This window comes from Lacerta agilis, chromosome 8 (genome assembly GCF_009819535.1).
Source record: "Lacerta agilis isolate rLacAgi1 chromosome 8, rLacAgi1.pri, whole genome shotgun sequence".
Classification (NCBI taxonomy): domain Eukaryota; kingdom Metazoa; phylum Chordata; class Lepidosauria; order Squamata; family Lacertidae; genus Lacerta; species Lacerta agilis.
The window spans coordinates 41,530,074-41,546,202 of record NC_046319.1 but is presented as its reverse complement, the minus strand read 5'-3'; the positions used below and the strand labels follow the sequence as shown (position 1 = coordinate 41,546,202).

Below are 16,129 nucleotides of genomic sequence, written 5' to 3'. Positions count from 1 at the left end.
ACTTGGGACCCCCAGATAGCCTCTTCCTATATGTATCTTGGCTACCCCCTAAATCAATAATAGAAGCCCTCCTTCAAGTGCCCCTCACTCTGTCAGGTAGCTACAAGGAACAGGACCTTCCTGGTTGTGGCTTCTCAACTATGGAATGCGCTCTCTCAGGACCTTCTTGCATCTACATTAATATATTTTTGGCACCAGACAACAACTTTTTGTTGTTGTCCACCCAGTCTTTATAGGATGAACATATTGCTTTAGGGTGAACATACTGTTTCAGTTTTGTGGTGTTTCTAGTTCAGTATTGAAATAATTTTATTCCCTGTCAGTTGAATTCCTTTGTGAGACCACTCTCATGTTTTTATGACAGCTAATGTGTTTTATAAGGACCCAGGTGGCGCTGTGGGTTAAACCACAGAGTCTAGGGCTTGCCGATCAGAAGGTCGGCGGTTCGAATCCCTGCGACGGGGTGAGCTCCCGTTGCTCGGTCCCTGCTCCTGCCCACCTAGCAATTCGAAAGTACGTCAAAGTGCAAGTAGATAAATAGGGACCGCTCCAGCGGGAAGGTAAACGGCGTTTCCGTGCGCTGCTCTGGTTAGCCAGAAGCGGCTTTGTCATGCTGGCCACATGACCCGGAAGCTGTCTGCGGACAAACGCCGGCTCCCGCGGCCTATAGAGCGAGATGAGCACCGCAACCCCAGAGTCGGACACGACTGGACCTGATGGTCAGGGGTCCCTTTACCTTTACCTTTAATGTGTTTTATAATTGTGTTGCGGTGCTTCAGGTATTGGTTTTAGTGCACAGTGGGTTGTACAGTTTTCATCTGCCTGTTGTTCAGAGAACATGGTTGAAGCCTTCCCCAACCTTGTGCCCTCCAAATGTTCTGGACCACAACTCCTATCAGCAAAAAGAACTGTTCTGGCAGCCAGTTACTCTCCTTCTGTGTATCGTCAGGCTGTGGGAAAGAAAGTGTGATGTGGGGGTCACAGTGCAGTGTGGTCCAACCGGCCCTGCCCACTGGCATGCTCCCCAAGGTCTGCATTCTACAAATGTTGGATGCAGTTCTGTGTGCATCCAGATGTTTGTGGGTAGAGTTTGTCCACCTGAGGAGGGACTCGAATTGGGCAGAGTTCTTGCTTGCATTGTGGAACAGCCATATGTGCATAGAATTCCTTCAAACCATCCTTTAAACATCCAGGTGATAGGAGAACATTGTGATCTGTGCTAGAGTCCCCCAGAAGCCCGTTCCACATGTTAATTCAGCTTGTGGAGGGGTTCATGTGGAAATCCCCTCTTTGACCTCTCTCTCTCTCTCTCTGAGGGTGCAATTATTTTCTTTGGAATTTAGGGGTGAGCATGGCCAAGAGATATCTTTGTATCGCCTCCTCTCCACATTGTTTTGTTTAAAATCCAGTTTGAAGTAGCATTCTGAAGAGCTTGAAAACTGGCATTGCTGACTCGGGGCACCAGTCACTATCCTCTTTAGCTGCTCAGCCGTTTTGATGGGGTTTGTGCAAGCAAATTCCCCAGTGGTTTGAGCGCAAGAGAAAATGCAAAGTAATTTAGATCACACAAAATGAAGGTTATTCGGGTTATCTGGTGATGAAAATTAATAAATGATGAGGTAAAGCATAAACCTTTTAACCTCTGAAGCTCAGCGAAGGGAGAAATAACTTCAGACTTCTACTTAAACCCTCACAGCGATGTTAGATGGGGTTTTGAAATTTTTATGGAATGTACACCAACCAAAATTGTACTATAAACAGAGACCAAGATAAAGGGTAGAATGCAATAAATAGCACTCTTAGTGAAACTGCTGAAACACTTATCCTTACCTCAACCAGGACATTCATTTTGTTTATTTTAAAGCATTTATAAACCACTTAATGCTAAAAAAATCACATGGTTATAGTCTAAAAAACAAACATTAAAACGAAAACAGAACCCAAAGCCAATCAAAGAACAATATAGAAATGCATAAAAACAAATAAAAGGGATATAATAGAGGACTCAGACACTTGACACAGGATATGAACTTATGAGTTAAGGAATACATGGGCAAAAATTGCATACCAGTATCAGCTTTCTCTCTCTCTCTCTCTCTCTAATTTCATTCATGCAATATTCATCAAAAGTAATCACTTCTTATAAGATTTGAAAAGATGTTATATGCTGTATGGAAAATATGTTAAAATTTAATTAAAATGTATTTTTAAAAAAGTATTCACTTCTTAGCTAAACAAAACAAACACAGTACTACTTCAAGGGGCCAAGAACAACTTAATATGGAAAAATAAAACTCCAGAATATATGCCAAAGCACATCCTGCACCGTAGAGAGATAAGATCAGGCATGTACTTTGGCACAATAATACTACACAACTTTAACTTCTGAAAAATTGGGGAAAGGAATTAGAAAGAACAGCATAGAGATAATTTATTACGGTCGGAGACCAGCATATAAAACACATTTGGAGATACAATCTCAAGTGAAAAACAAACATGTAATACATTGTACAATGGTAAAATTAAAATTTATAAATGCGATAAGCATAAAGCGACATAAAATTTTTAAGATAAGCTACGGCAGAGAACTGCCCCTGGATCGCCTGTGGAGCCGGGTTTGGGGATTTTCTTAACAAACTAGATTGGATCTGGGGATGGTCTGTGTCTGCAGATCTGAACACAGAATCTGGTGACCAACCGGGTCGTCTTCTGATCATTACCTAACAGGAGCAGGTCATATTTTTGCTTTTCCGGGAGGTCAACGAGCCTCACCAGCAAGGGATCAATGGACTCACTACCTGCCTCTTCATAGAAGGGACATCTGAAAAATAAGTGCTCTGGGCTTCCTATTTCCCCTAATGAACAGGCACAGAGTCTCTGAGCGTATGGGACTTTTTTTATAAGCTCCTTCCAGGACCGGTGAGGGCAGAGCCGAGCTTCTAGTGAGTGTAAATGCCCTTCTTGCATTTTTGGATACAAGAAAGAAGAGATATGCTGCCAGAGCGGCTATATATCTGTCAATTTCTCCAATTTTATAGTCGGGGCACCTTGAGCAGTCCTGTTGTCTCTCGATGTGTATGATTCTTTGTCTAACCGTAGTTTTTGCTTGACCCAACCCCAGACTTAGAAGGGCTTGGGGAGCAAAACCCAGTTTCTGGAGGGTATTCAGGACTGTTGTCTGCCAGCCTGACTGGAACTGGTCACAGAGGATCAGTGGGGCTATTTTTCGAGGGAGCAGGTTCAATGTCAGCCATTTGTATAGAACAGCATATCAAAAACATGAGCATCCCTAACAAGGGCTTCTTGTAGGTTTGTGGTCAAGCAGTTTGTTCAGGCTTGTTGGTTTGCCACTGAGGAAGGCTATTTGGTGGAAATGCATCTGGCTATGGAAGACTGACTGTAGCAGATACCTGTCTAGTGCTAAATGTGTATGTTATTCCACCTAGGGTGTACGGATTGGTCTGAAAACAGTAAAGCATGTTTTGTATGCACATCTAATAATATATTTACATTCATCCGTTGGCTGTTGTGTATTGTGAATGGTGATGTAACCATTGGCTGCTGTTGGCTTATGTCACTCTTTCTGGCTTGTATCTTCCTACCCATAATACTATTCCATTTCTACACCAACCTGCTATTTCTTAATCATCTCAAAACGTTTAAATGCAGATTTTAAAGGTGTTTAAACATTTATCCTAAGAACATAAGAGGAGCATGCTGGATCAGACCAGTGGGATCTTGTCCAGAATCCTGTTTTCACAGTGGCCAACCAGATGCCTCTGGGAAACCCACAAGGGAGATTTGAGAACAGGCGGCCTCTCCCCTTCTGTGGTTTCCAGCAGTTGGTATTCAGAAGCATTTCTGCATCATCCAAGTGCACATTCAGAGAAGTGCAAAATCCAGTGGACAGCTGAATTCTGATCTGCACATTAGTCCAGAAATTACAGATCAGACCATTACATTTAGGAGTTCACGTATATCAAATTTATGAAGCATTTCTCCTCCCAGCGGCCTTCTGATTTGGTGGCAGGTGCTATTGAACACAAATTCTTCCTGCACATCCTTAGAGTAATTCATTTGAAGACTAAGTGCCACCCACACTGTTGGAGGTCAAGATTGTTAAATGCAATCCCCAGGATTACAAGCAACTGAATACCATCTTCTAAAGAACTATTGTGGGAGAGGGGGGTCTATTACCTGCACATCTTCCTTGAGGGCTTCCCAGAGGCCTCTGGTTGGCCATTGATCCTACAAGGAGGAAGTTGAATCTTCAGTTATGGATCAGAGAGAAAACCTCCTGCTGGTTTCCCCCTTTACAGAGCAGATCTTGTTTCAACATGTAGGTTGTGGCAGCAACGTTACTGGTAACAATAGGTGCATCTTGGTGTATAGATGATTAATCAAAGTTGTAATGAAAGCTGGTGACAATCTGCTTTCCACATTAATGTTGGCTTGGTAACGCATCACAGTAACAGCCTGTGATAAGATGTGTTTGTGTGTATTTATATATATGTGAAACAAGTAGAGCAGATTTGTTAGAATGGTTGACTTGCTTATTTTTGGCGCTCACATATTTTTAGAACAAAACGAGTCAAAGTCGGAGTGGGGGGGACACAACGGTGTGCCACTGCACTGAGTCAGGATGACATTTTGCACATCACAGACACTACCCAGTTTCAACATTGGTAAAAAAATATTTAAAGAAACTGTCATGTCAGCACTAGAGAGGAAATATTGCATTTATCCTCCCAGCATGCAGCTGCTAAAGGCCTGCTTGGCGGAGGAGGGGAAGCTGGCACCCTTAATACATCAAATGGGGGCAAGATTGTTGTGTAAGGAATGCAGAGAGGACATGTATAGGGGGCACATCTGAAAATCATTTGGTGAGATTTGCCATGTCCCATTCCTCAGACATTTCAGATAGTGAATATAAGGCAGAGGGGACTTCTTACCTGGAGTTTTTATCTGCCATCCATTCTTCACTTCTGGATTTCTCTGAACTGCATGGTTTCTATTACTCATTGTACCAGAGGCTTTGCTACAAAGAGTTTTAGGCAATAGATCTGGAATAGAGAATCTTCCTCAGCTCAAGTATCACATTCCTTTCTGGGCAACTTTCCGGGTGCCACATGTTAGCAGTGGGCAAAGGCAAGAGTGGGCAGAGCAACAAGCGCATTCCCCCCCCCTTCTAAAGTAGGCCAGTGTCTCCATACACAGATTGACACAGCCCTCTCTATCCTCCATCCAGACAAGCAAGAGGCATGATCAGAACTCAGTGACACATTCCAGCCTTGCCAAAGCACTCAAGGAGCCACGCAGGGCCTGGAGAGAGTCCTGTGAGCCAGAGACAGACACCTGAAGGGCTACATTTGGCCCCTGCGCCTGAGATTCCCCACCTTCTGCAATAGATGCACAAGGTGTCTTTTTCTTCAAAGTGAACAGTGAATAAATTTAGCAGTGCTGTTCTGCCTCTCCTTCATCCTTTAATCAATTTGAATTTTTGTTTTACCGTGAGACTTTACAGTTGAACATGCAGCAAACACAGCATGAGAATTTTACTGACGAGCCAAGGATTTATTCCTTGCTGCAGAGCCTAATAAATAGTGAATAATCACTTCCTTTTTTAAAAAAAAATAGGTGCACTAGCATAGCGTGCTGAGGAACACATTGTTCACTGACGACGTTCCATCTTTTATGCAGCAGAGTAGCAAAACGCGATTCAGTGCCAGAGTCAGAGGAAATGAGGCTATAACTAATGTCACCAGCAATCATTATGACAGGGGTCATAAATTCATACATTAGCCTTCCTGTCTCACTTTGCAGACTTCATAAAAAAAATCCTGTAACACTTTGGGTAGATTTTATTTCTCTTTGGTAGCTGAGTTTTTGTTTTAGAGTGGGTCTTTTTCAAACCAATGTGTATGTGATTTCGAAAGTAAACAGAGATCTTTGAGGTGAGGGAAGATTAGGGCAGAATCTACTTACAGCACAGCAAAGATGAGCAAAACTAAAGCTACATTCAGGCACCACTAAGTCTCCTAACCTAATCATTTTTGCATTGTATGTGATCTTTCACATGACATACAGAAGCAACTTTTGGAAATCTAGCAGAAGTTTAGCACTCATGTCCATGTTAATTGCTTCCAGAAGAAATCTGTTTGCAACCCCATTAACCCAGAAAAATCGCAGGACAAAATTTGGAGCAGAATATTCTTTCCTGACTTCAGGTGAGCCAGCAGAAACCACTAATGATGTCAACAAACAAAGTCACCCTTACCTATTCACTGGAATTATTGCAGTGCCTGGAAATGGTTTATGGAAGGGGACCTGAAGCCCCATTATAAAAGCTTGCATGAGTTCAGAATGGTTTTTCTGCCAGAGAAAGGGGGTGAGGGGGCAGCATCATACACCATGTGCAGCTTTGCTTCCCAAGTGATTTGTTTCGCTGTAGCAATATTTATCATCTTGATGAAAGATGCCCTGGCTCTGAAGATTGGAAGGGTTTTTTTTGTTTGTTTGTTTTGTTTTGTTTACCTGCTTAATTTGAAGCAGCACCTATACAAGGCACCGTGACATCAGAATAATAACCTGAAGCCAGAGGCATCTGAAAAGATTTATTTCCAGAGCTCCTTTGCGGTGACACGCTTTTTTGCTTCTGACATTCTCAATTGGCAGACCGCTGGTGATCCAATCTGATTCCTTCTGACTCTTTAATAAGGATGTCAATGCACCAGGCGGAGGCCATTATCTGATAGCTGCATGGAAATAAGAGGCAGAGTTAATGATCTCAAGGGGTGGCCAGCTCTTTCGCCTCAGATGAGCTAGTCAAGGTCACCGGAATGGTAGATTTTGTGTCTGTTGGCATGTGTTGTACTTCCTTAAATAAATCCCTTTTGAGTGCATCTAAGGAAACGTTTATTAATTGCTGCATGCGGTGTTAATGCAGGGACTTAGCATAAAAATAATTTTAGGCTGCCAGCTGCACATTACAGGTGAAATTGGAATGCAAACGGAAGCTTACAAATCACCCAGGAGACAGTGTATCACAGCCTAGGTAAATATTACTAACATCAGTGGGACTACTTGTTAGTAAATTTGCATAGTTGCAAAATGGGATATTTGGCTATATCTTCCCCAGGCACCTTTGTTAAGCAGGCTAAAGAGAGCCCGTCACTGGTGGTCTTATTTTCACATGGTGTGTAGCACGAGGGATGAGGGATTGTGTTGTGGTTGGTTGTTGAGATCCATCATATCCTGAGTTCTCGTGTGCCACTGTGGACACATCAGTGGGGTGGGGGGCACTTGGTAAAATTTGTTTCTGCTTCTTCCGTTGCCACCTATGGAGTTGAATTTCCTTACACCTTCCCTTTTAGTGGTGTCAGTTCCACCTGGTTATATGACCATTGCCAGTGGCCGATGAGGGTTTGGGAACCTGTGTCTGCCCCTCACTGCACCCTTTCCCTGAACTTGTACACCTCATTTTCATCCTGTTGAGTTTATCCCATTGGTGAGCAGCTGGGCTTCCATAGGGATGTGGGGTTTATGTTAACATGGGCTCCTTCGTGTGTCTGATCAAAACAGTAGCTCTTTGGAACATATGGGCCTACTATGTTGTAGTATGGGATGTGGGAGAAATTTGGTTCAGTTTGCATTTAAAGGTGAACCTACAAAAACCACACTTCCCAAAACAATCTGCAAACCAAAACACAGCCATCCTTTGAAACTGGCACTTCTCTGAATTCTGCAGTGCCGTTCCCCAGCCAAGTAACTGTACAAAAACACATATATTGTGGTAAAAGGTGGATCAAAATGCATATATTTGTGAAAATATTATACAAACATGCATTTTATTAGGGGAAATTTCTTTGCACGATTGTGTGTATTAGTGAATGGACTTTAGCTGGTGATGGGTGGACTGTAGCTCATTGGTAGGGAATCTGCTTTTAATGAAGAAGGTCACAGGTTCAATCCCAAGTGGTAAAAAAAATTGTGTGTATTAGGTAAAATTGCATGCAAAAATTCATATGAGAGAATAGTTGTTTTTTCATGTAAAAAAATCACGCACTGATGTGGATATGTGGAGAATTGAACTGAAGACTGGAAAAATTAAGAACAGAGAGAAACCGAAATAAATCAATTTGCCCATCCCTATCAGTAGTATCGCTTCAACTCTCCCTCTCTCTTCCTCACTGGTGTGTAGCAATTTATCTGAACCAGACCATCCCCATCACTGAGTTTACCCACTACACTGAAGGCAAGGCTGACACTAGCATGTCGGATTCTTCTGTGCTGGTAGCTGGTGTAGTGATTGGAGCAGTGCTCTTCCTTTCCTGCGTGGCCATCATCATCGGCAGCCTGCGAAAGAATAGGTGCTTTCAACATCTCCAGCTGAGGAGGGATGCCAGTTACAGTAAGAGGACTGTTCTGATTTTTTTAAAAAACTTCTTCAAAAATATAGATATTCTGCAATCTAATGCAAACGTTTCCATTGTGTTTTCCCACCAGCCCCTTTTCATTCTGTTGCTGTCAAGCTTAGTTTGCAAACTGGATACAGTAGAACCAGGCTTTGTGTGTTTGAACAGGGCCTTTCCAGTGGATGGAGTGATGCGGCTGATTTGGGGTTGCATGGAAGGGTACAAATCATTGGTTGTTTGACTTACATTTATTGCATTGTACTCCCAGGGAGAAGCGCTTGTAGGATTTTCTGCCTCAGGTGCCAAAATAACTTGGGAAGCATTAGGTACCAGTGTGCTTAAAATGTATGGTGTGTATGAGACCCTAGCGTCATGAAAATAACCTGGGATTGGTGGGGAAAGGCGTACAGACCAAGGCAATTCACCAGTTTCCAAAGATGATTTAAGAATTTCATCCATTCAAGAGCTCTCAGTCACACATGCTCTGCAGGGGTCTGGTTATCCAGAATGGTTTATCAATCCCTCTTCCCAGGGAACTCTTTGAATTGTAGCTTTGTGAAGAGAATAGAAGTCTCCTAACGACTCTTGGCACGCTTAAAAAAAACTAGAGTTCCCAGGATTCTTGAGGGGGAGTCATGGCCGTTAAAAGCGGTATGAGAATAATTTTTTAAAATGGATGTTGCAGATGTGATCGGGGGGGGGGGGTTAGGTCTGAAAAGCAGCATACAAATAATTTGCCTGCTTACGGTGTTGTGGGACCAGTATTTTCTCCTTTCTTCCAGCTCCAGAATGCTTCTATGGCGGCTCAGTCGGAGAACTAAGATCCAGTTGCATAGAGGAGTTCCCTCCAGCCTTCTATTTCAGCACTTATGTGGAGACACAGGTCAATGTCACCTGCCCCGACTCACCTCCCCAGTAAGCACCTTTTGAATGCATTTTTATCACTGGGATGAATGGTGTGGAAATGGGAGCTGGGCTCGGTCCCAATGTTCTTCCATCAGAATATGCTCTCAGCACTGAGTGTGGGTGAGAGACACAGGCAGGGTCTCCAAACCCCAGTGGCTGCTATAAATGGTGTGGGAGAAACAGGTGATGGGAAGGCAATAAAGACCTACAGGTGGAAGTCTGAGTTGTGAGGAGTGATGAGGGCAAAGGCAAGTTTCAGGGGTGGAGTGGGACTTAGGTCACATGGTGCATTTGAAACACATTTATACCACTTTTAACAATCATGACATGTTACGGGTGCTGAGAGCTGAAGTTCTGTGTGGGATAAACTACACTCCCCAGGATTCTGGCAACCTCGAAATTATTGGTTATAATAAAAAATACAATAATTGAAAATAGTATATTATTACATTTTTATTTATTAAATCATTATATTTATATAATTTATTTTTAAGAACTTAAATGAAACAGAAAACTTTTTTCCAAATGTTTTTAATAGGTTTTATCCATCTAAGGCCTACTCAGAATTTAGGAACCAGAGCCTAGGCTAGCCATACCCATTTAACTTCAGTGGGTCTATTCTGAGTAGGATACCACTCAATGTTTTTAACTGGTTTGGGTTTGTTTGTTTTTGAAATTGTATCATTTGCCATTTTGTTTTGTTTTTTGCTGCCCTGGACTCCTTCGGCAGAAAGCGGGGAGAATGGACGCTTAATTAATAAATAACTGGGGTGGCTGTAGCTATCTTCCTTTTATAGATTTCCATTTGTTGCTCTTCTGCTGAGCACACGGTAGTTACAGCAGCTTGTCAGGATAATAGATTGTCTCTCTCGTCTAGCTCTCCAATACGGTGGTACCTCGGGTTATGAACTTAATTCGTTCCGGAGGTCTGTTCTTAACCCGAGTTGCGCTTTTGCTAATGGGGCCTCCTGCTGCCACCGCCGTGCGATTTCCATTCGCATCCTGGGGCAAAGTTCGCAACCTTGAGCAACTACTTCCAGGTTAGCGGAGTTTATAACCCAAAGCATTTGTAACCTGAAGCATTTGTAACCCGAGGTACCACTGTAGATGGGGTTAAAAGGACTGAGAAATGAGGCTGTCTAAACAGTGTAGGGCCCTAGAATTATTTCGGGCAAAGGCAAAGACCACCCACACATTACACCCAGTGCTTTTTTTTAAAGGGGGTACTCAATGGTACGCAGTACCGGCACCTCTATTTAAAAAAAAAAAAAAAGATTACACCACATCTTCTCCTTCTCTGTCCCTCTCCCTGCCTCCAAGGAACCATCTGCACTACACATTTTTTAAGCAGTATCATCCCATTTTCAACAGTCATGGCTTCCCCCAATGAATCCTAGATTGTTTCGGGTGCTGAGAGTGGTTAGGAAACACTTCTTCCCCTCACAGAGCTACAGTTCTTAAAGTGGTTTAACAATCCATCCCTCTTTTCCCAGGGAGCTTTGGGAATTGTAGGCAGTTCAGTGTTCAGTGGCCTACTGCCTCTTAACAGTGAAGACAGAACGTAGCCATCGTGACTATAACCATTGTGGATACAGCTTCACTAGATCAACTTCCCAACTTCCTCTGGATTGTACTGAAGGATTTCCATGTCATGGGATATGAGAATCCTCCTGCTGTTTTTAATAAATGAATAGCATTAGCTTTCTGCCAGCCATAGCTTCTTCATTCACTAAAAATAAATGGTGTGGGTTTTTAAAATAATAATAATAATAATAATAATAATAATAATAATAATAATAATAATAATAATAAATTAATATAATATTTCCCACCCATATTCCTTCAAAGGAATGCTTTTCAAAAGTGCTCCCATGGATGAAAGCATTATGTTGTAGAAGTTGATGAGTAAGAAATTGATTTTTGAAATAGTTTTCTGAGGGTGGAAACTGAATGCATAGTTTCCAAATCACCTACAGAGCAGAAGAGGTAGGCCTTGTGTCTCATATTCTCTTTGGCAGAGGTGGGCTGAATGGGGTAATTCATGGCGCTGTCTGATGAATCGATTAATAAGCACAATCAGTTATTTAACTACAGTTTTAGAATGAATAGATATCCAGTTGGACCTGTTATTGTATGAGAAGGGCAAGCTGACTTGTCCCCTCTGGACAGCTTGAATTCTTAAATGAATTGTGTGATTGGTTTTTCACTCCACTGATCCAAGATGAAGATTTGAAACAGAGCAGCATCAAATAGTAATGAAAAAACCACACACACACACACACACAAAACTTTATTTATTTATTTATTCATTCATTCATTCATTCATTCATTACTGCCATCCTCAGGTCCAAAATCGAAAACCCAGAGTTTTAATACTGAATTGCAATATTGTTTTTCAATTTTGCTAAGATCCCCTCCATTTTATGAAGTAATACTAGCCAAACATCTAAGGGCCAGTTCACCACTTTTGTACATGCAAACTATCCCATTGCTTCTCAGGTCTACAGCTGCATAACTAAACGGGGCTGTCAGGTCCTCACCCAGAAATGATCCCTCCAGGAATGCTAAAGTGACAGGTATTGAAACAGGACCGACGTCACCGTATGGCAGAGAATTAGCATCTTCTAGGGTTTAAGCCCTTGCAAGACACAGATAACTACTCAACAGCTTGCAGGGGGAATCTGAGCCTGTGTGTGTGTGTGTGTGTTCTGAAGAACGTCTAGGGCAGAAACACTATTTATATAAAATTCTAATTGGGAAATTAATTTATGAAAGATGCCTTAGGGGTGTTTAATAATTTAATTGCTTTGATGTACAAATGACTGAAATCTCATTTAGGACTCAATTTGATTATCTCTCTAGATGTATCCCTAATCGGTTCTCACACTAGATTTAAGGAAATTGCTACAGCTCTCATTTGAGTTTTATTTCTTTATCTTTTTTAAAAATCAGAATCCTGCCATGCTCACAAGGCAATCAAATGGAAGCCATGCGGTCAATTTGTCTTGACAACCCTAACTAGATGGTAGTGATATCTATAATCGTCCCTTTAGGTGAATTAATGGCTTTCTCGTGGACCCAGGATCTCTGTGAGCATGGCAGATTTGTTTGATGTGAGAGGTATTTTTCAAAAAATGGCATATGCAAAGTGTTGTTGTTGTTGTTATGCAAAGTGTTGTTGTTGTTGTTCTTGTTGTTGTAAAGGAGGGTTCAAATGATATCCGGCTGCCCTTCATCAACAGTTTCTGTTTTGTGCTGGTGCAGTTAATGCTTCCAGGGGTCTCAAATTCTCAAAAACATCCCAGAACATCTGTTACAGCTGTTTCCATTAGAGTCTCAGTAAAGCCGTGCTTGGGGACCTGCACCCTTTCAAATGTTGCTGACTGTAGCTGCCACCATCTCTAACCATTGGTCATGCTGGCTGTGGCTGATGGGGGTTCGCAGTCCAGCAACATCTAGGTCACATCCACACCATACTTTTAAGTCACTCTAATATCACAGTCATGAATTATTCTGGTCACTAATTTATTGTGGGTGCTGGGAATTGTAGCTCTGTAAGGTCAGCATCCTTAATAAACCACAGTTCCTAGGATTCTTGGGGGTGGGAACCATGGCTGTTAAAGTGATATAAGAGTCCTTTAAATATATGGTGTTGGTGGGATCCTTGAGCTTTCAAAATAAAACTGCCATCATAAAGTCTGTAGCATAAAATCCATCCCAGTTCCCAGTCCAAAAATTCAAAATCTGAAAACCCAAATGCTGCAACCAACCTATGCAAAAGCAAAAACGATTTTCAGTGTTTCATTCCTTCTGCCTTAGAAACAGATGACAAATGCAGCTAAAACTCAGCAACAGAACAGTAATGAAAATAATCTAAACTGAAGACAAAACAAAAAATGATTCAGACAATTAACTTTTGTTCCACTGACTTTATTGGCAAGATAGGAAGATGCTGGGTAACTCTGACTTCCTCTTCTCCCTGCTACAACTGTGAAATGAAAAGGTTATCATATGAGCCTTTTGAAGCCTTGTTTGGTTCATCATTGAAATATTGTCCTAGGCTGTTATTGCCTATGCGAACTGGCCATTGACAGTGAGCTGGGCACCATAACCCTTCCGGAAAACATCAACATTGTTTCTTAGCTTGTACTTCAAAAGGTGTCAGGATCATCCTTCCCATTTTTGTGACTGGAGAGTAGATGCTCCATCGATCTCACCAATTCTCTAGGATCACTCAGCTTCATGCTACCAGAAATGGGGGAGATCCTGACTGCCAGAAATGGGGGATCTCAGGTCTGGTTTGAGTCCAGGTGGGGTTGGATTTTGTATTCTGTACACACAAACACACACACCAACTTCTTAGAGCATGTTCCATGTGCTTTCTGGTTATCATGGTTTCCCTTTACTAGTTGCATGAGAAGTTTTTTGTTTGTTTGTTTATATACTGCTTAATGCCAGAATAAGCTTCCAAGCAGTTTACAAATATAACAACCAATTAGAATATAAGCATCCATAATTAAAAGGCACCATAAAACAATCCCATTAACATGTTAGAATATAAACATCCATAATTTAAAAATGCAATGGAACAATCCCATTAAAAGAGCACAGCAATTAAAATAGGAAACTCGCATCAAAAGATCAAGGGGATGCCTGTGTAAAAAGGAGCATCTTCAAAATTTTCTCTCTTCTGTGTTCTGAAGATCAAAACGTACGAATTTCAGCCTGTTTAGTAAGCTCTTTCATGTTGCCTAAGTGTGTGTGTGTGTGTGGTAAAGTCACTTCCACTGAGACATTACAGATCACACTGCTACTACAAGCCACCAAGATTGGAATCAGGACCTGCTATGAACATATATAGTAGCTGTCTATGTGTTGGGTCATTGATCCAGCTAGTTCAGTACTGTCTGCCATAGATTGAAACAATTCTCTAGGCTCTTGGGCAGAAAAGGTCTTTCGCATCACTTTGCAAGGGGTTGGACCAGATGACCCTCAGGGTCCCTTCCAACTCTACAGTTCTATTATTCTAACTACCTGGAAATGTAACGGCAATGGAAGCTGGTCCATGGGGCCAATTGGGCAGAGCCCCACCAACCTCAGTGTGCCCCCAGCCAGTTCCCCCTTTCTTACATCCACCCCAGAGAGTCTTCCTTAGTCTCAGTGTTGCCTTTATAGCCTCAGTGTTGCCCCGCCTGCCATTGGCTCTGGCTCCACCTACTGTTGTTCTCCCTGCCTTCCATCCTACCAGTCCCAGTGGGAAGCTGCCACCACTGGGCAATGGATTGAGCCCAAGAACTTGCCAGTATACATACTGTAGCATGTGCTCCGTCACTGAGATATTGCTTCTCTCCCACAGTTCTGTTGGAAGCAGCAGCTCCCACCCACCCACCCACCCTTCCTACCTCTCAAACACATGCATATTATAACACAATGCTGTTTTTTAAAAAAGACAATTGTAATGGAAATCTGACATCTTTTCATTGTAGGGTTATTAGAATCCCATCATCTCTTTAAAATTACAGTGAAGGACATTTAACCTACCATTCTGTCAACTGGTGCCTGGGGGTTGGGGATAGGGAACCTAAATTAGCATGTGTCACACAGATAACAGCCCTCTAGCTCAGACTCAGAAAACTGTGTGCAAAATTATGTTGTGCCCAAGACGTTTGTATTCAAAGAGTGAAACCAATTCTGGAGATCCTTTTTTTATGGACTCTTTGATAACTTCTTATTGTGGGCTCTTTAGGAAATAGCACAGCATCCTTTGTTCCTAATATATTCCCAGCTACTTTTGTTGCACAAATGCTTGCCTCATCAACTTTGTATTCCTTTAACCCCCTACTTCCTCATCCTATCCTCCCACCCCACCCTCAACTTCCTCCAGGGGTCTTCCTTCTGTCATTGCCAGCTTCTGAAATGCATCCTATGTTTCATTACCTCCAAAAGGTATATCTGAGCACTGTTCACAGCTTTCTGAAACCTTAATTGTGCATTAGAAACCAATGAAGCAGAATCCTTACTCAGGAGCCCACAGGGAGTGAACATTTGTATGTTCAGAAAGCATTAATCCTGCATTAGCCTCAAGGTTATGGACTGCAGTAATTAGAACAGCTTGGTTTTGACTGCTCAAAGAATAATTATAACCCTAAGACTGCATTCCTGTGCACACTTACATCACTGTCATCAGTGGGACCTGTAGCAAAATCTTGCAGTGTGGAATCTGTTTTCCCCAACAACAGTCTGCCCTGCATTCCAGTGGTCCTCATTGGGCTGTTTCAGGAAACTCTCCCCAGCTGATATACCTCCCTCTTTTGTGCGGATGGTGTCATTTTAGTTTTTAAAAAGCAACAGGACACAGAGCCTGAACATCATAAATCCATAGAATGATATGTAATATTTGTATAGCCAGTGTGGCTAACCTAACACTGAAGTAATCTTCTTCTTGTGACTTGGTATTGGGGGGTGGGGATTCAGTACAGATCACATTTGAAGGCAAACCTACCAAAGTTGCATTTTCCAAAGCAATATAGAATCATAACACAGCCATCCTTCAGAAATTGCCAAATCTTGCAATGTATACAAAAATGCATAAAAACAAATGCATGTACATAAAAACACATATATTTGTGAACATAATATACAAAAAATGCATTGTATTAGAGAACGTTGCTTTGCAAAAAAAAAATGTGCAGATTAGGTAAAACTGCGTATGTGATTATTGGGATATTTTTCCCCCAAATGCTGCTGAATTTCCATGAGAATTTTTTTAAATTACAAATTGCTGTAGAAATGTGAAGAAATGAATTTAA

The 16,129-nt window shown here is 41.9% G+C and overlaps 1 protein-coding gene across 1 annotated transcript in view; it reads left to right on the top strand.

The window, feature by feature from the left end:
- LOC117051085 (protein BEAN1-like) overlaps positions 1-16,129 on the top strand; it is a 49,924-nt gene that overhangs the window by 32,171 nt on the left and 1,624 nt on the right. The window contains exons 4-5 of the mRNA XM_033157155.1: positions 8,201-8,410; positions 9,197-9,329. Coding sequence (XP_033013046.1) covers positions 8,201-8,410; positions 9,197-9,329 — 343 coding nt within the window. The remainder of the gene's footprint in view (positions 1-8,200; positions 8,411-9,196; positions 9,330-16,129) is intronic.